Below are 18881 nucleotides of genomic sequence, written 5' to 3' on the forward strand. Positions count from 1 at the left end.
AAAAAAAAGGGCCGTATTTGGGTTTTGTCATCAGTTTTGTCGCATTTCAGGTCACATTATTATCCCAGCGCCTTGAATCTCCCTCACTTCTCATCCATGTTCCAGAATGTATTTATTCTGATTGAAGTAGCGACGGCACGGCGGCCATTTTTGCCTCCTGATACTGATCATGAAATCTCGAAAATGTAGATGCCGATCCAATATTTCTCTCTAAACTCTCCTCGAGGCGTTCCTTCTCTCCCCCAGCAGCTGCAGCATGAATACACAAGTTGAATTCCTTTAACTGACGCTTCTGCTTGTAATTTATCAGGTTAGCTGCATTGAAGTTTTCCGGTGCCACCCCTCCGTCCGTTCACTTCACAGATCTTTCTGTTTCGCTTCTTTGTGCCTTGAGCGCGACATCGTGACGACTCCCAACACCCTATGATGAATGGCGGGTGTATTGTCGCCATGGTAACGTTAGGCCACATGTGACTACTGCTGTAATCCGGTGAACAACTTCACTTCGTTTTATGTTGTGAAAATGTTTCTGTGATATTTAAGGCTAAATTCAGTGGATAGATCAGAATTTCACTTTTATTTATTTCCGTGATCCAATTCAGCAGTTTTCACTGGTATCAACCCAGTGCCAGTAATGGGGGTGGAATCTGTGCCATCTCTCAATTGAAGTCCTGTTTGCAGAAACCACTGTTTTTGTTTGCTTCAGCAAAGAACAGAGTATCCCAATGTATTTTAGCTGTCAAACTCTTTATTCAACTTTGTCAAGTGCAAAAGCATGAGAAGTGCTAAATTTGCCAAAGATGATACATGAGATACTTGTATGATAAAAAACAACAATGACACTTTCAATGACGAGTTTGTAAAAGCACTGATATAAAAAGGAAAAGTCGTACATGTCACTCGTAAAAATGCCTTTCAACAAAAAAAAGCAAGCAGCCTTTGGTAGATACGCTGCAAGTTGTTCTCAAGGAGGGTGTATGAGGGTCTGCGGGGGCATCAGGTCTTCATGTGTTTGTTTGAACTAGTATTTTCAGAGTGCGCTCAAATACTGCTTTGTATGTGCAGAGCTAAAAATAATATTGAAAATGTGAAAAACTGTGGGTTTGGAAAGCCAGTGCTTGATCTATGAATCAACACAGTACATAAACAATACTGATCATACAAAGGAACAATATATACATCAAGGAACACCTCTATCTATCTATCGATATAGATATATATCGATATCGATATAGATAATCTATATCTATATCTATATATATATATACATACACACACACACACACACACACACCTATATTTACACACATAGAATGCAATTTTATTTTTAGTGCGAAATAACATGCTGCGCATTACACAAATTGAAACAAGAATTTAAAAGTAAAAAAAAACATTTTGATGGATTCTGTTGCATTGGATAATTTAAATAGAGTTGTGCTTCTAATGAAATGCTCCTTCCCCAACCACCGATGGAGATGTTTCAAACAATAGCTGTTGTCATTCGGGCATCAGGCGGACACTCATAGAAATTAAGAAATGACTTCCAGGGTTTTGGGCGAGAAAGCTGGAGGCAATTGTTTTTGACACGGTGCGAGGCAAACAAACTGGAACTTGGTTTTTCACCTCCCTGCTTTAGTTAGAAAATAGGGTTACCCGCTCTCATGACTAATTTGAACATTTACATGAAGCAATATAAAAAATATATATATACCATATTGTTAAAAATATATTCTTTTACTGAAATTTATCACCATACCTATTGTTCCGCCCCGCCCTGCCCCATGTATGGACTGTGTTTTCCTCTTTAGGTTTTGGTGAAATGAAAGGGTCCCTGAGATCTGCCCACAGGACACGGGAAGTACGTGGGTTGGAATACGACACATAAAGTACACAGACAAACAAAAATCACTGCCGAGAACACGTTTCAAGACAACTAAAAGCTAATTCTCCAATATCTTGTCGATACTCATTTGTTTTATAATGTAGCTGTTTACATATGAAAACGAAACAAACAAACAAAAAAGTTAAATATGGTTTTGGCTGTCAGCTCCACTAAAAAATAAAGTGCTATTAATTAAAAAACTTGGTATGTCAAAGGTCTGGGTGCATAAATGATGCAAAGCTTTGTCGACGTTCCCGGTTAAGCTGCAGTTTGAGCTTCATACCAAAGAACTTACAAAACACAATCCTCCATAAAAACAGGACGTACTGTACATTAGAAACAAAAGTGCTTTTAAATTAATACAACACAAACACCCCACTGCAAAGATAATCCGGATAATTCTACGCGTATCTTTGCCTCTTCCGGAAGGATTCAAGACGCTGACCTGTAGCTTGATGGCAGAAGAGGAACTCCAAAAAAAAAAAAAAGAAACTTTCATTTGTAAGAATGGAACGCGTTCACGCAGCGCGGGTGACCGTCCTCCCACCTCCCACCTCCGTCCGTCCGTCTGTCCCTGATACCAAAGCACACCATCCCCACGCTCGCCGGCCCCGTTGTCTCCCTCGCGCCGTCTCTTCCGCGTCTTTCCTTTGTTGCCCGCGCATGCTCCGCCTCCATCTACCTTCCTCCACCTGCGTCTCCCCCTTCGCTCACATTCCCCTCCGTCCTCTCCTTTTGCCGCTCAACTTCCAAGGACGGAAAACCTGAACCTTCCGCTATCGCTACCTCCCATAAAGTTCAACGGCCGTACCGAGAGCGGGGGCCGCGTATTTTGTACACCGCTGTTATATCTCTGAATGCATTAAAAAAAAAATTACAATAAAAGTTGAAATGACTGTTTTGCAGATACTCCGAACGTTTCCATGGTGACAGAAAAAAAAACAACCCAAAAAAACCCCCGAACAACGTAGCTTCCATGAAACAATACAACAACAACCGAGATACAAAAGAAAATTCAAAATACTGACGCACTGTCTTGCCTTGTTAACTTGTGGGACCAGTTTGCTGGTGTTGGGGTGAGCGCAACGCTGCGCTCCTGTCGACGGCCCCGCCCGGCCTCCGGGGTCGGGGCGGGGCCAGGCTTCGGTCCGCGGAAACAGGGGGACAACACGGACGACATGAGGGGTTCTCCATTTGGTTCGAACGTCTCCTGACCAGTTTGTTTAGCACCCGGTGACCTGCACCTCACTTCTAGTTTTCTCGGCCACAGGAGATACATCGCAGATCTCTCGACGCCGCGCGGTTCCCTGCGTCCCCTCGAAAAGGGCGTCTCCCTTCTCTGTTCCCGATTCGCTTCCCGTCATCCACCTCCATTTCAATCTCTGGGTTTCGAGAGGGGCACTTGGAGACAAAACCTGCTGCCTGACGACCTCCTCTCATCCTCAACCCAGCACTCGTCCATTCATCCACTCGCTCGTTCATTCGGACTCATTTAATTTCCCGGGTCCCTCAGGGCTTGGGGTGCCCGGGGAGGTGCCTGACGGGGTTGGGGTGCACCTTGTTCTTGAGGGGCGGCGGCTTGCGCTTGCGTTTGCGCGTGGGGATGGTGGTGGTGTGCGCCGGGTGGTTGAACAGGCTGGAGGGGGGGAACGTCTCCCGCTCCCTGGGCGGGGCCCAGGCCCGGGCGGCGGGCGGGGGAGACACGGGCGTGGCGGACGGAGCCGGGTCCGGCGTACCCAAACTCTGAGGAACAGGGGTGGGATGGGGGGTGGGGGTTTTGGGTGCCGGGGTCTTTTTGGCGACGGAGGGACCCGGGCTGGGTCCGAGCGGAGCATCTGCGTGGGGGGCGGAGGACGGTCCAGGTTTAGATAAGGGAACGGGCGTGGCCACCGGAGTCTTTTTGGGTTTTGCAACATTGCTCTCACCGCCCTTTATACCTCCACCTTTATCCCTCTTCTTCCCCTTCTTGCTCCCTCTGTCTTTCTCTCCGCTGCCCTTATTGTCTCTCCACCCAGATTCCTTCTCCTCCCCCCTCTGCTTCCCTCCTTGTACCTCTTCACACCTCCCCCCTCCCTGGATGCCTTCTCTCTCTCCTCTACCCCCTCCCCTCCCTTTCTCCCGCCTCCTCCTCTGGGCGCGCTCCAGACGACACTCCGTGTGGTACAGATCCTCGGTTGCCACGGTGACGCGGTCGAGCTGCTGCAGCAGGGCGTCCAGCGTGGGGAGGAGCCTCCTCAGAGACGCCTCCGTCTCGGCCCTCTCTCTCCAGCTCGCGCCCCCTACCACCACGCCGGGACCCAGGCCCAGGCCGAGGCCCAGGCCCAGGCCCAGCCCGATGCCCGGGGCCTCGGTGAGGCTGCAGGGGCTGGAGGAGGCCTGGCACCAGGACGCCTCCGAGCTGGCGTCCACGCTGTCCGGCGTCGGGGGGGACTCCGGGGCGTCCAGCGGGGGGAGGCACAGGGACTTGCAGTCGCTGGTGGAGGAGGAGCGGGACGGGGGCAGCTCCATGCCCTCGAAACGCACCTTGTGGCGAAACTGAGAAAGGGAGGGAGAGAAGAAAAACAGAAGCGAATGAGGAAAAGGGGGAAAAAAGGCAAGACGAGGAAATCAAAGTCAGAGTTCGTTGAAAGGGGAATTATTCTCAGCGGTGCTTCATCGGAGCTCTTCCCAGAGCGGAGTTGACGTCATCTAATCTATATTGAGCCACAGCTTTCTTCTTTTGAATCCTGCCCTCTCTTCATTGTACCAGATGAAAATCAAAGTCCTGGGAGGGGCGGGGGGACTGCCCACTCAATTTTCTAAAACAAGACAAAGCCATTAAGTCTCTCCTCCCCGGGCCCCGAGGAGCCTTGTCTCCGATATTTTCTGTTCCGGCGAGAACCCGTCGTGGGAGCAGCACGCGGCGTTTGCCATTAAGCCTCTAGTTACGACACGGGAGTCGATTTTATTTTTTATTTTTTTTACCTCCTTCGTCCGGCTCAGACCCATCCACATCTTCAGGCGCCGGAGGAACAGCTCCACCATCTCGTAGTCCTGGAGATCGACCGCGGGGCGGTACAGCTCCGCACGCGCCCGGCGGTAGTTCCGGAGCAGAACGCAGGTGACCAGCCACAGCAGAACCAGCCGAACCGCGGCAAAGCTGGCGTGGAACGCCAGCGAAAAGGCCGAGCTGGAGGGACCGGCGGTGGTCTCCACGGGACGCCCGGACAGCAGGCCTCGCCCGCCGGCGCTGAGCAGAGACAGACAGGCGGAGCCCACGCTGCCGTAGCCGTCAATTACAGAGTGGAAGAGCTGCAGGGAGAGAGACAGAAAGACAAGAGCCAAGTCGGTTCCCAATACTCTCGCCGCAAAACAAAACAAAGTAAATGTTATTGGTCTGTAGCCACAGCTCCTTCCCTGTTCATAGCAGCCAGGCGCCGAGAACTCAAAGTTAACCATAAAAAAAAAACAAAAAAACTGTGGCAAGTGAGTGCACCACGATGAAAGAGGAATTGCGCTCCTTTTGAACATCATTCATTAGAACACTGTTGTCAACATTGTGTTTTCATACAACTTTGTATGCCTTGTCGGAACATTTTCCAAAGATGGTTCCAGAGACAAAGTGAGATCTAAATGTATTGGAAGTGGATCATAGCTGAGTGTACTGACGCCAGAAGACAGAAAATACTTTTAAAAATGTCATAAAAACACAGAGTGTTTGTAATTCAAGGATGTGAGTTGTGAGTTCTACTGTGTGAAAGTTGCCACTTTGTGTATGTATGTATGTATGTATTGTATTTATTTAGGAGTATGTATGTATGTATGTATGAGTATGTATGTATGTATGTATGTATGTGTGTGTGTGTATACACGTGTGTATATGTGTGTATGTATGTATTTATGAATGTATGTATTAATGCATGTATGGATGTGTGTGTATGTGTGTATGTATGTACTAATGTGTGTGTGTATGGATGTGTGCGTGGCAGCAGCAGGGTCCTACCAGGTGCCCTGTATGTGAGTAAGCTAGCAGGAGCAGCAGTAAAGCCAGAGACGCTCCCAGAAGCTCCCAGACGGATCGCCGCAGAGCTCTGCCAAACACGGCCCACTCTCGGAGGAACCGCAACTGGTGGGACGCCTGCACAGTGGGGGAGAGAGAGAGATCAATTCCTTTTCTGCTTAAATTAAATATCACCATTGTCACCATTAATTTCAATATCGCATTTCTGTATATGACTGAATATATTGTATTGAATATTTTTGTCATGCAGGGCAGACGGCAAATAATAGGCAATTAAAAAAACAGTCACAATAATAAAAATATTTAAGAAAAATTGCAATGTGCTACGAAACCGTATAATTAGCAGAATATTTGACAATCTACAATGAACCTCTAAGAATCAATCAGAATAGATTAAATGTTGATTTTAATAAATAATAACCCTAAACATGAACAATAAACAAGTACAGTTAACCAAACAATAAACCTAAAAAACAAGTAATGAACAATAAAGAATAAACAAGATTTGATTTGACAATGAATGAAATCATAATCTCATCCCCGACACCAAGCCCCAGATAGATCTTTCCTCTCTCTCTCACCTTCAGCACCAGCACAAACAGCAGCAGGGCGGCCATGACGGTGTAGGTCTGGCTCCACTTGGCCAGGGGGTAGAAGTCGGTGAAGGCGTCGGCTGGGTGCTGCAGGTACAGCGTCCACCGCCGCCGGGCGTCGGCGCAGCGTCTCAGGTGCAGCCCGCAGACCGACGCCGCCAGCGCCAGGTTGCAGACGCCCAACAGCCGCCAGGCGCACAGCAGGTAGGCGTAGCCCTCCCTCAGGAATCCCAGGATGCCCCTCACCAGGAAGTACAGCACCAGGCCGAGCAGGACAATCTGAGTTCCAAACACGGGGGAACGGCGGTTAGGGAGACGCGCCATCGAGGACGAACGGAGTCGGAGGGAAAATGGGGTAAGAGCGCGCGGCGATGTCGCCCTGGCCGGAGGAGGGGGGCCCCCCCGAGGAGGTTACCGTGAGCAGGAGCTGCAGGTCCAGGCCTGCGATCGGCCACAGGTGCACGACAGGAAGGTCGAGGCTGGACTGAGCGCGCTCGGAGACGGGGAACTCGAACAGGAAAGAGAAGACGGCCAGCAGGTCGGTGTTGGTGTTGTAGAGCGAGAACTCCACGAACACGGCACGGGTCCTGGAAAGACAAGACGTTCATACCCCAACGGAACACTTGCCACCCAGGTCTATGTTTGGGAGCTCTGAGTTGAACACAATGAAAATCTCCAATCCCCCAAAACACTTTGACCGCTGTGCAAGAAGGATCATTTAAGTTCGACTTCGCCTTAAAACCCCCTCGTTCACAGCCGTCTACGAGGTTTGTAACTCATGTTTGAACTTTGACCCCCACCTGTGGTTGAGCCAGCGAAGCTGCTGCAGGTCTCGGACGGCGGCTGAAGCCTGCTCCAGGCTTCTGTTCAGCGGGTAGACTGAGCCCTGAGGCCACGCCCTGTGGAGGGGGGGACAGGTGCCAGGGACATGTTGACTTTCAGGAAAGGTGTTAAACTGGAGGCAGGTTTCAGGAAGGTGCCGGTAAAAAACACCTGATTGTATTTTCCGTCGTTTCCTTACAGGTCGGCATCGGCGGCCGCGGGATGGCGCTCGCTGAGGGACTCGACCTTGCCGTCGCCCACGTCGCCGGAAACGTCGATGCCGATTCCACCTGGGATGCGAAAAAAAAGACAGCGTTTGCACAAAATCTTTCAATTAGGAGAAGGACGTTGATTGTGAGTCGTAGCAGCAACGCCTGAGGTGGGTCTGGAACTGCGGTAGAGGTCACCAGAAAAAATGTGGAAACTGCAAAAACCGGGAATGTGCTTTATATCACTGAGCTGCTTTGTTTAGGTGACTGCAATCAAGACTCCTTGGCTGCTGGCAAAGAAATCGTAAAAGGAAAAGGCTGAAAAGAAACGGCGGATGTATTGATTACAAGGCTCTGAGTGACTCATCCTCAACAGCTTAACAAGCAGGATCCCACGTGAGCATGTAGGTGGCCGCACGACTTACCGCGCGCGTGCCGGAGTTGTCTGAGCCTGAGCGAGCCCAGCAACACGCTGCCCGTGTCTTCCAGGAGGGCGGAGTCGTCCAGGAGGCGGGGCAGCAGGGAGCCGTTCAGCCACGCCACCACGTCCCCTCGGCTGCGGGTTGGAAAGAGGCGCCCGTTAGGACATGTACGTCGTGTGCTCGCTGCTCAAGTTTTATACTAGCGTGTGTGTGTGTGTGTGTGTGTGTGTGTGTGTGTGTGTGTGTGTGTGTGCGCGCGTACCTGCTGATGTTGCGGTACTCCGGTGTGAGCAGCGTCTGCATCAGCTGCGTGCGCAGTCTCAGGCTGTGTGTGTCTTTGGCCGTGTCCGAATAGTTGAGGAGCAACACCACCAGCAGGAAGAACATGTAGACCAGAAAGTTCTAAAGATGGGAACCAAACACAGGATGTCACAACAAGATCTGCCTCCCCGCTCGGACCACAAAACAACTCAACGGATGGTCAAAGGAAAAGTATCACATTCCCATGTCTACTTCAGTAAAAGTATATAAGTACTTGCTATTGAAAGTACTCAAATGATTTCAAAGTAAAAGCGCTTGCCAGTGCCTTGATATAGCAGAGCAATAGCAGCAATATAACAGAGTAATTACCGACTGTGCATTTCTTCCTGCAGACGGGTGGTCATGCATGTCCTGATTATAATTTCCAATAAAAATAGCATAGGATACACTTTTTTTATATAAATATATAAATTCAAATCCGAACAAAGAAACACTGGCCAAATTGAAATTTAGTGGAGTAAAAGCTCCTCACCTTCAGCATGGAGTGCAGCATGTGCACCTTGCGGGCCTGGTGCCGCGCCTGGGACAGAGCGAAGCCCTGCGGCGGCCGGACCCTGGGGACGCGCTGCACCACCCGCTCCACCCGGGGGAACTCCACCAGCACGTCCTGGTCCTCGGGACGCAGCCTCCGCACGCAGACCGCGTAGTACACCGCCTCACACACCACCTGCGAGACGGTTTGGGATGATCGGTGCTGATTGATAAACCCCGGGGAACCAATTATTTTGTTTATTTTTATTGTTTATAATTAGGTTTATTGTATATTGCGAAATCTTTATTGTTCATTGATTATTTTTTGGGTTTATTTTTCAGGGTTTTCTTTGCCAGGTGAATTTATATGTACTGGGAATTTGTGCATGACGTTAGTACAGACAACATGCGTGTCCCTACCTTGATAGGTTCCAACAGCAGGCAGGAGCACAGGAAGCTGGCAAAACAGGAAATGAGCCACATGGTGGCCACACCCTGGCTGAACCCATGCCCCGCCCACACCGAAATCCCGCCGGACAGAGCGAGGACCGCCCAGCTGCCCCACAGGGCAGCGCGGCCACAGTAGGGAGGGAGCCGCCTCGGTCGACACACATCCGTCACAACTGGAGAATGACAAAGTTGTTAATAATGTACTTAATGAGAAGAAAGACGCTGCTATGATATATACATTATTTCGATAATAGAGTCTATGAGGAAAGTCAATGTGTCAAGTGTTTTTACTCTAGAAAAGATCAAAGCCCGACGGGGAACAATTGGGAAGTCACACAAATAACACAATCAATCAAACCAACACATACAGTCTACTTCCCACGGACCTGTGTTGGAGGTGAAAGCTGTTTTCGGGGGGTCTCTTCTGATCGATGCAGAAGCCTGAGGTTCGTTCATCTTCTGCAGGAGAATCACTTCCGTCTTGTCTCCAAAAATGCTTGAACTTGGGGCGAAAGGAAAAGATCAACGAGAGAAAGACTCCTGTGCACAAAGGCTTTGAATCTCAAAAGGCTTGGTGCATCCCAACTCTCGGGCTTTGGTAACTTACAGGTCAGCCATTTCACTTTCATCCGGCTGCGGAAAGAAGTTCTGCCCGTCGGTCAGGATGTGCTTGATCAGGTCCTCGTCTGTGTGTGAAAGATTTCGCTTAAGTGAGCAGAGGCGCTGCCGTTAAAAAGCGAATCGTAAACGTGGTCTTGGCGCACGTCCACCGTAAGAAGAGGGAACACCGGTGTGTGTGTGTTCTCGCTTGGTTACGCCGAGGTCAGAACAAGTGACTCTGGTCCGATTTTTTTCCGCTCGCCGACAGGGGTCTGGAGAACGCCGAGCAAAGCCGCGGCACATCGCAGCTCGCTCCCGCTCACGACGATGAGTGTGGTGGGAACCCGTCACGACCGCTGGCCGATGGCTCGCAGACGCCGGCGAGATATCAAGCGGGTTTAATATCTGGTCGCATCGGGATTGAGTCGCGAGTGACGCAGTGACTCTACAGCCAACGAGAGCAGACACGGCGCGAGGAGAAGGGGAGGAGTCGCGAAGGAGAGGCGGGAGTGCAGCGGAGCAGCAGTCAGAAACACACAACATACCTATTTTACTTTTCTGGATTTGTTACTTGTCTGTATTTATTATATATTTGTTATTTAAATTCTGCTTTTATTTATTTATTTCTTTTTTGCAGTGAACAAAAAATAATAATCCTGTCCGGCTAACTGTATCGCGTCATTTCTGGTGTCAATTCTCGCGTGTGTTTTCGTGACAAAACATAGTTTGGAGACCCGACAAGACTCGTCGTGGATTCCTCCTGGTGGAAGATCGTGTAATGTGTGACCGCCTGTTGCTGATCAGCCGTGTAGTGCGCAAACCACAACGACTGCAAGATTCAAGATCGCAGAACGTCGTGTCGTGTGAACAGTACAGCTGATCTCACGACTTTGTGAGTCGTGCAGTGTCCCCGAGGCATCACCTGAAGAGGTGAAGTATTTGTTGCGCTGTCCTGCTCCTTCCTCGTCCTCGGGGTTAAAGGTCATGTCAACGCCCAGGTGCCTGCTCCCCTGACCCCTCTTCAGCCGTGGCAGCCCTGCCCCCAGCCCCACCCCGCCCACCACCGACACATCACTCAGCAGCTCCGGCCAATCACTGTCCTCCGTATCCTGATCCGCCAGGGTCCAACTCTCAACACTGGATGGGTGGATAGATAGATAGATAGATAGATAGATAGATAGATAGATAGACAGACAGACAGACAGACAGACAGACAGACAGACAGACAGACAGACAGACAGACAGACAGACAGACATAGATGTCAGGCTCAATTTTTAAATGCATATTAATATAATGTTAATATTCTCATACTCGCTGTTATCTCCTTCAATTTATTTAGCATTAGATTTTTTCTCTCACACACGATGCACACTGTAACCCATTCACTCATTTGATGTGTATCTTATCCTCCTTCTCTTGATCACACTTTCTCATACGGTACGCGGATGACTCTCCGTTTCCGAGTGGCACCACCTCACCTTTTGGTGGACGGCGTCTGCAAGTCCACATTGGTCTCCTCAGAGTTTGTCTAAGAAAAAAAAAAAAAAAAAAGAAACAGAAAATAACAGTTCATCAGGGATGAAATTGCCAAAAAGGTTTCATTATTTGTCACTTTGGAGTTGTCTGGCTTCTACGATTTTTTATTTTCCTCTTTTTTCATCTCATGTTTAATTCCGTTTGGTCCTGTCTCTGGAAGCTCACAAAATCCAAACGTTTCAAATCTCCCTGCGTTCCAATCTGCTCTGAGAGTGAAAACAACGCGCTGCATCGCAGGGTGCAATGAAAGGCGAGCTGCACCTCGTCCTGGATTCCATTAAAGAAGAGGAAGGAACTCCCTCCCATGGAGTTATCCAGAAAGTCATCGATCTCCAGCGACTCCTGGTCAACCTGGGGGGGCAGCTGCTCAACAGACACACACTGATGTGTATGCGCACGCACGCACGCACGCACGCACGCACGCACGCACGCACGCACACGCACACACACACACACACACACACACACACACACACACACACACACACACACACACACACACACGTCATCATTAGTGGTGTGCTTGAACTGCTGTGGGGCGTGGAAATCTCAAGAGTCGTGTTTGTTTTGCGCTGGTCGCGGTACCTTGCTGCGGCTCATTCTGAAGAGAGCGAAGACGAGCAGGTAGAGAGGATAGACCACCAGACAGCTGACCACACCCGCCGCCACCGTCTCCCCGCTCAGAGATGCCAGTCTGGACAACGCCCTGGGGCTGCAGCAGAGGAGGAGGAGGAGGAGGAGCCGGGTCGAAAGGCTTCAGTTTGATTCTAACCCCGCCCCCCGCATCTGACACATACTGAATGCAAAAGGACATCCGCAGCAGCCCAGTGGTCGAGATGGGAGACAAGACCTAGGCATTTCTGGCGTCAAACCCCGACACAATTCGGACGTTCTGAACACCCAACGTGTAGCATGTGACGATCTGAAGGTAAAAGTGCCCAAAGTGCACCGTCGCTTAAGATCATGAGAAAGACGAAGAATTTGAATACCGGCCCCTTGTGTGGTGCCCTAGGCCGATGTGCGTCGCTGTGAGCACAACGCAAATCACATTAGGTGAACCAGGGTGTAAACACACATGCCGCACAGTGACAGTGATAATGTAAACATGATGTAAACAAAACATTGGAATTCAACAAAATAACAGGGGCATCCAAGACCTGCTAGTGCAAGTGTACATGAAGGTATATCTGACACACACACACACACACACACACACACACACACACACACACACATACCTATATCTCTTGTCCACCACCATGCTGTACCACAGTGTGTTGGCCAGCAGACAGAGCTGCAGCAGCAGAGAGCAGCACGTCGCTCGCTGCAGGCGGGTGAAGGGGCTGCGGGGGGGCCGCTCCCACAGCGACAGCCACAGGTGACTCTCGCACGCTGCCCTTTGCAGCTCGTACTGCAGCAGGCGACCGGCCTGATGGAGCACGACCTCCTCTGGAGGGGCCGCAGGGAACAGGAAGTCAGGAGGTGTCAGGCGGTTACAGCACAGAACTCGAATAAACAAAGGTTCGTCTCCAAATTGAAAGCAAGGTTTGCGTGACGCTCAAGCTCTCACCGGAGGCCTCCACCTCGATCTCCACCCGACCTTCCGTCTTGTCGTTGTCCACAGACAGCCACTCCTCAACCAGGAAGTAGTAGCTGCTTCCTGACTGCAGGTCTTTGACCAAGACATAATGCAGCATCCATGCCGGGGACAGACCTGAGTTTTGGGTTAATATTGTGTTAATCAATTCCGACACTGCCACAGTACCCAAGAATAAGAACTGTGTGTGTGTGTGTGTATGTGTGTGTGTGTGTGTGTTCGTGTATGCTTGTGTGTGGATGCACAGACACAAGATTGTACCTTTGTTGTCGTGCCAAATCCGTATCTTCCAGACACTGCCCAGGCTGGTGTCCGTTGCGATATGGAAAATATCCAGAGCGTTGCGAACAAAGGCTCCCCGGCTGTCCAGGTGACGGTGGCCGCTGCGGCTCTCTCGGCCGTACAAACTGATGCCCACATGGGCCGTGGTGCCTGGGAGTCAAATAAAATCGGCATTATCCTGCGGTTGTTGTCCGTTTTCAATTGCTTCATTATCGGAACTCCAATTGCAAATGTATTGCCGCCCTTTCCGATCGCCAGTGTGCGCTCCCGCTTTGTCTCTCCACCCAAATGACGCACCTGCCCCTCGGTTCCAGCCGGTTTTAACCTGGACTTCATATTTGAAGAGGCCGTCTCGGCCGCAGAGCGGAACCACGCCGGCCCGACGCAGGTCCAGCTGGTCCAGCTTGTGGAGGATGGCGGCGGCCACAGCGTAGCACAGCAGACCCAGTACACACACCAACAGCACCACCAAGCTGGGGGCACCGGAGCGCTCCTGAGAAAGAGAAAGAGAGAGAGAGAGAGAGAGCGAAAGAGGGAGAGAGAGAGAGAGAGAGAGAGAGAGAGAGAGAGAGAGAGAGAGAGAGAGGGAGAGAGAGAGAGAGAGAGAGATATGGACCATGGTTGAATCCAGCCTCTAAAAACCCATGTCTGGCATTTCTTCTGTGTTTTCCCGCTGTACTGACTGGCACTATGAAGCTGATGGCGTTGATGGGCGCAAACAGGCTGGCGGCGAAGGATGTCAGGTGTCTGGTTCTGCAGACGGCCCTACTGGCGTTGGTCTCCGCCAGCGGCACCATGCCATCTGTTCGCCACTGCTTCTCACTCTCGCTGAAGTACTGACACAGGGAGGTGAACACTCCCACCTCAAGCCGCACGCCCACCGCGCGGGAGCCTGGGACACAGGCCGTCGACACATTGACGTAGTAGTCCAGCGTGGTGTCGTAGATCCTGGTGGGTTAAAAGGATCATGAGCTACGTCCGTCACAGTATTAAAACAGTTTCAGAAGCTGAAGATAAGATTCTCACTCTGGGGACAGGAAGAAGGTGTACTTCCTGTGGTCCAGGTCCCACCCTTGGGTCATACTGAGGGAGATGCGCTTCCTGTCTGTGCAGTTGAACTCGTTAGGTTGTTGGTGGGAATGCAGGAAGGCCGTGACGAAAGGTTCCTCCTCGCGGTATTCTCTTTCGGTGCTCTCTGTGTCTTCTGCACCACGATGGGAGGGAAAATGCAGAATATGAACACATGTTTCTATTGAACGTAAGACAAATAACAAAATTAGAAGAGATTCATCCTAGCGATCGAACCAGGAAGAAAATTGTCTAATTGTTCCAAAGAGGCCGTCCTACCCTCCAGGGCTGTGAAATTGAGCTGGACGAATAATCCCGCCTGCCGGTTGCTGTTCCCAGCGCTGACCCTGACGATGACGGAGTCGCAGTGGCTAATGTTCACGGTGTCGGCCCGGGGCATGCCGGCAACCCTGGACCCCTCATTACTTGGGTCGGTTCCACCCCCGGCGCTCCCGTTGTTTACGGTGACTGTGATGGCCTGACTATCGTCCAGGCCGGAGATGGGAATCTGTGTTCCGTTCTCCGTGCGGAACTCCATGGAGGCCACTTCAGTGGAGACGGTGTAGTTAGGCACGTAGTTGAAAGGGAAGGGGTTTGGCTCCACCTTGGGTGAAAGGGAACGGACGTTTTCAGACACAGCGAGACTTTAGAGGTTATGGTATCAGGAAAGTAAAATAATGATCCAAGGGAAAGAAGAGTCATCTGAGTGTGCTTGTAGATGCCGTACGGCAATGACCGTGGCCATGAAAGTCTTCACCTCAAAAGCTGAGCACCAGCTGCCACTGGTGCATTCTGGATGTCTGATGAGGACTTTTGGAATAAAACAGAGCTTTTCTGAAGCAAGGTTCAATCATGTTTTCTGAACTTTCTGTCCATCTGTACCTGAAAGAGCAGCTGCATGATGCTGTTTCCTGCAGCCGCTTTGCCGAGGCTGCTGTTAAAAGCTCTGGGGATGGAGAACCGCCGGCACTCTGCAACATAAAATAGAATATCATTCATGTCTATTGGTAATTATTAAATATATCTTTCCAATATTGATACAAAAGGATTCTATCAAGGTACGACAAAAAAAGCTTTCAGCACGCAAGCACGCACGCACACGCAATCACCTGGGCTGTTGTTGCCATGGTAGCAGAGGAGGCTCTGAGGGTCAGCCAGCTTCCCCGTGGCGGCGATCTCTGCTCCCCTCAGCCTCAGCGGCTCCTCGTTGAGCACGCGGGCGTGCATGAGGATCAGCATGAGCACGGATGACAGGCTGTACGCCTTGGCCGCCACACGCAGAGGATGGGTCTCCAGCGAGGAGGAGGAGGGGTCCAGGCTGGAGCCTCCTTCGTCCTCTGAGGCGGAGTAGGAGGAGGCGAGGGGGGCAGCGTCCAGGTAGGGGTGCTGAACGGAAGCCTGGGAGGCCGACTGGCTGACCTGGTGAATTAGATCTCCTGGAGGTGGTGGTAGGGGAGAGACAGGAGAGGTGATGATGATGGTGATTATGAACTTGCCTTCTTCCTCATCTCTAGCTATATTATTTATATATATTTATATAGTCAGCTAGGGGCTCGTGGATGCATTGCCTTTCTTTTCTGAAATATAGTTCAATGACAGTCTCAACCCGTCTCCCAGCTGATGTTTACTTTCAGATTTTAATCAGTTTACTTTCTTCTCATCCTGCTACATTGACATATTCAGGAACAATGTTCCATTGTGATTGACAGAGTAGCCACTGCAGGAAATAACACAACGTGGGGACAGGATCTTTAAACTTGAGAGTAAAGAAACTCGAATCTTAGGCCACTTTACTTGTGTTTTCATTGATTCAACTCAGTCGATAGCAGATTATCTCATCACAATTATTTACGCAGCCGTAATTGTAGAAATCTCTCCGTCAAACTAAAAACCGAATTTATCCGTTGGTTTCCTCACCCATGATGTTGAGGATGTTGTCGGCAATCTCGGTGGGCGTGACAGTGCCCTGCTTGGTGTCACTCTGCAGGATTTCCAGCATGGACTCCAGCTTGTTCAGAGTGCTGTTCTGACACTCCTCACAGATAAACTCTCGACTCACCGCCTGGAACACACACACACACACACACACAATAACAATGAAGGGGGTGGTGGCTGATATCCAGGTGTCCTGGACACACACTCGGCTACGTGGATGGGTGCTCGGGGCTTGGGGCTGGGTGGGGGTGTCTGGCCGGTTGTGGTGGGGTGGGCTGCCGGCGCTATGATATAATAACGACCTCATACACCAGAACCAATTGGGACAAGTCCCGTACACACACAGGTGGACACACACACACACACACACACACACACACACACACACACACACACACACACACACACACACACACACACACACACACACACACACACACACACACGCAGTCCCATCACACACACATCCACACACCACCACACCTTTATCGAATGTACCCCAGCACCCTCCTGGTTACATCCCTCTCCTTTTCTCCCTCATTTACTGCCATAACTATGACATGAAGAGGCCACCTGCCTCATTGCTGTTCCAGTTTTCGTGGACTTTCGTGGAATCAACTTTGTTTTGTCAATACTGGGGATGTCCAATCCGATCAAGGCATTTTTTTGACTAAGCAAACTGATGGGTATCTGTTATATAAGCCCGATATTTTGTTTTAGGTCAGCATCGTAAACAGAGTGTCATAAACAGAGCACACAATTTACGGCAGCAGGACGCAACTAAAATGTTTGCAGTGTGGAGATATCTGAAATTGGAAAACGAAAGCAGTCCAACAGCCACTTGTAATGTCTGCAATGTGAGCATTTCACGAGGCGGTAGTAGCAGAGCTGCCTTCAATACTACCAATTTGATGCGGCACCTGAAAAACAAACACTCAACGGAATGGAGTGAATTCACTCAGGTAACTCAGGCAAAGGCGGCACCGAAGCAACCAACACTGGAGGATACTTTTAAAAGGACAGAGAAACTTTCTTGAGACGGCGACAAGGGAAAAAGGATTAAAGAGAGGGTAATCAAATTAATTGCTTTGGATGACCAACCCATCGCTGTGTTAGAGAATACAGGTTTTCACCGTCTTTTGGAGCCGTGGTACGCCCTACCCTCTCGTAACCACATTTCAGACTCTGCCCCACCAGAGCTTTACGACAAGGTTCGTGACCACTTACAAGGTATTTTATTAGATGTGACTGCAATTGGCTTAACCACAGAGATTTGGAGTGCTGGTGTTTGCCCGATGTCATTGCTTAGCCTCACTGGATGCTGGGTTGACTCCACTTTTGATTGAAAGTGTGCACTATTGCATGCTCGTCAGGTTCACGGGTTTCATACCGCAGTGCATATAAAACAGACAATCGAGGAGATGCTGAACGCTTGGGAAATGGACAATCAACCATGTCATTTTGCGCGAGAGAAAAAAAAATAAAATAAAATAAAAAAGCCAATGCTGCACTAAGCGGAATTGATCAGAGCTATTTATAAAGATCTTTTAGTTTGTTTACTTGGCTATTTTGTAAAAAAAAAAAAAAAAAAAAGAAAACCAATGCTGCGCTAAGTGGAATTGTGAAAAGAGCCATATTCAAACTATTTTTCATTTGTTTACTTTGTTTAAAAAAAAAAAAAAAAAAAAAAAACATTAAGGAACCGCCTGGATGCATTGCAGAGCTATTTAATTGCCACGCATATACATTGGGTTGATTTGAATAACTTTTGAGTATTAAAAATCAATCCTTTAATAACATGTATTTGAAGTGTGCACTGTGCAACTGTATGATCTAGGAAAATGTCGGATCGGGATTCGATACTCAATATTAAATGACTCGTATCTGGAAAATGGGCAAAAAACTTGATCCCTAGTCGATACATGTCATCTGATGTTTTTATGTTTATTTAACCATGTACATGTTGTTGTTTAGTTCTATGTTTATCCGTCTCACCTGCAGTGATTCTCGCCCCATTGGAGTAGTGATTAGTTGTTTATAGACCAAAACATGGTAAAATAGTTCTCCAAAGAGGGGGATTGGTAGCGTTCCCAAGGTAACAAAAAACTGTGCTTTTTTCATCCCATAGGTTGTTGCAAGCAGTTATTGATGACTCAAGAATGAATAAAGAGTGGTACTGCAGGTTGAGAAGTAGAATTCCACTCGCAGACTAACTCTGTCCTAGATGCAATGGCGGAAATACTCTGTGTTGTATGTCCAGCATGACAGCACAGGTAAAAGAAAAAAAGAAAAAACTATATATTATTACGCCAGTAGTCTGGATCTCATGGATCCGGCGCACTCACAGACAAATACAATACCACCCCGAATACAATGAAATGTGCATTCGGGGTGGTCCGAACATGCTGTCCTCCAAGTTTGATCCGGATCAGTCCATTATTGTCCATTATTGTCCATTATCAGTCCATTATTGTGGAATAATTTACTAAAAAACGGTCTTTTTTTTCATTGGCGCAAAAGAAAGAAGAGAAGAAAGTCTTTATTTGTCACACAACACACTACAACACATGCTTGCACACACACACATGCACATGCTTTGGATGGCGGCCGGTGAAATGGTTCCTCTGCATTTAACCCATCCTGGCTTGTCCTTCCTCCGGGGCCACAGTGAGGAGCAGTGGGCAGCATACAT

General features: G+C 49.3%; 2 protein-coding genes across 3 annotated transcripts in view; one reads left to right on the top strand and one right to left on the bottom strand.

The window, feature by feature from the left end:
* Nucleotides 1-78, top strand: part of tsc2 (TSC complex subunit 2) — a 28195-nt gene extending 28117 nt beyond the window's left edge. For both annotated transcript variants that reach the window (XM_079999233.1, XM_079999234.1), the window contains one exon: nucleotides 1-78. This exon is cut by the window's left edge and continues 653 nt beyond it. The gene's annotated coding sequence lies outside the window, so the exon portion shown is untranslated.
* A 652-nt stretch (nucleotides 79-730) lies between these two features.
* Nucleotides 731-18881, bottom strand: part of pkd1a (polycystic kidney disease 1a) — a gene marked incomplete at its 5' end in the record, with an annotated part of 74744 nt that continues 56593 nt past the window's right edge. The window contains 27 exons of the mRNA XM_079999046.1: nucleotides 731-4417; nucleotides 4847-5173; nucleotides 5865-5999; nucleotides 6464-6754; nucleotides 6891-7062; nucleotides 7276-7374; nucleotides 7497-7587; nucleotides 7932-8062; nucleotides 8191-8330; nucleotides 8722-8916; nucleotides 9141-9343; nucleotides 9557-9672; nucleotides 9778-9856; nucleotides 10693-10907; nucleotides 11250-11299; nucleotides 11569-11688; nucleotides 11893-12019; nucleotides 12546-12756; nucleotides 12878-13021; nucleotides 13166-13336; nucleotides 13484-13679; nucleotides 13870-14134; nucleotides 14213-14390; nucleotides 14534-14858; nucleotides 15137-15225; nucleotides 15364-15690; nucleotides 16172-16316. Coding sequence (XP_079855172.1) covers nucleotides 3392-4417; nucleotides 4847-5173; nucleotides 5865-5999; nucleotides 6464-6754; nucleotides 6891-7062; nucleotides 7276-7374; nucleotides 7497-7587; nucleotides 7932-8062; nucleotides 8191-8330; nucleotides 8722-8916; nucleotides 9141-9343; nucleotides 9557-9672; nucleotides 9778-9856; nucleotides 10693-10907; nucleotides 11250-11299; nucleotides 11569-11688; nucleotides 11893-12019; nucleotides 12546-12756; nucleotides 12878-13021; nucleotides 13166-13336; nucleotides 13484-13679; nucleotides 13870-14134; nucleotides 14213-14390; nucleotides 14534-14858; nucleotides 15137-15225; nucleotides 15364-15690; nucleotides 16172-16316 — 5568 coding nt within the window. The 3' untranslated portion in view covers nucleotides 731-3391. The remainder of the gene's footprint in view (nucleotides 4418-4846; nucleotides 5174-5864; nucleotides 6000-6463; nucleotides 6755-6890; nucleotides 7063-7275; nucleotides 7375-7496; nucleotides 7588-7931; nucleotides 8063-8190; nucleotides 8331-8721; nucleotides 8917-9140; nucleotides 9344-9556; nucleotides 9673-9777; nucleotides 9857-10692; nucleotides 10908-11249; nucleotides 11300-11568; nucleotides 11689-11892; nucleotides 12020-12545; nucleotides 12757-12877; nucleotides 13022-13165; nucleotides 13337-13483; nucleotides 13680-13869; nucleotides 14135-14212; nucleotides 14391-14533; nucleotides 14859-15136; nucleotides 15226-15363; nucleotides 15691-16171; nucleotides 16317-18881) is intronic.

Source organism: Zeus faber (genome assembly GCF_960531495.2).
Source record: "Zeus faber genome assembly, chromosome: 4".
Classification (NCBI taxonomy): domain Eukaryota; kingdom Metazoa; phylum Chordata; class Actinopteri; order Zeiformes; family Zeidae; genus Zeus; species Zeus faber.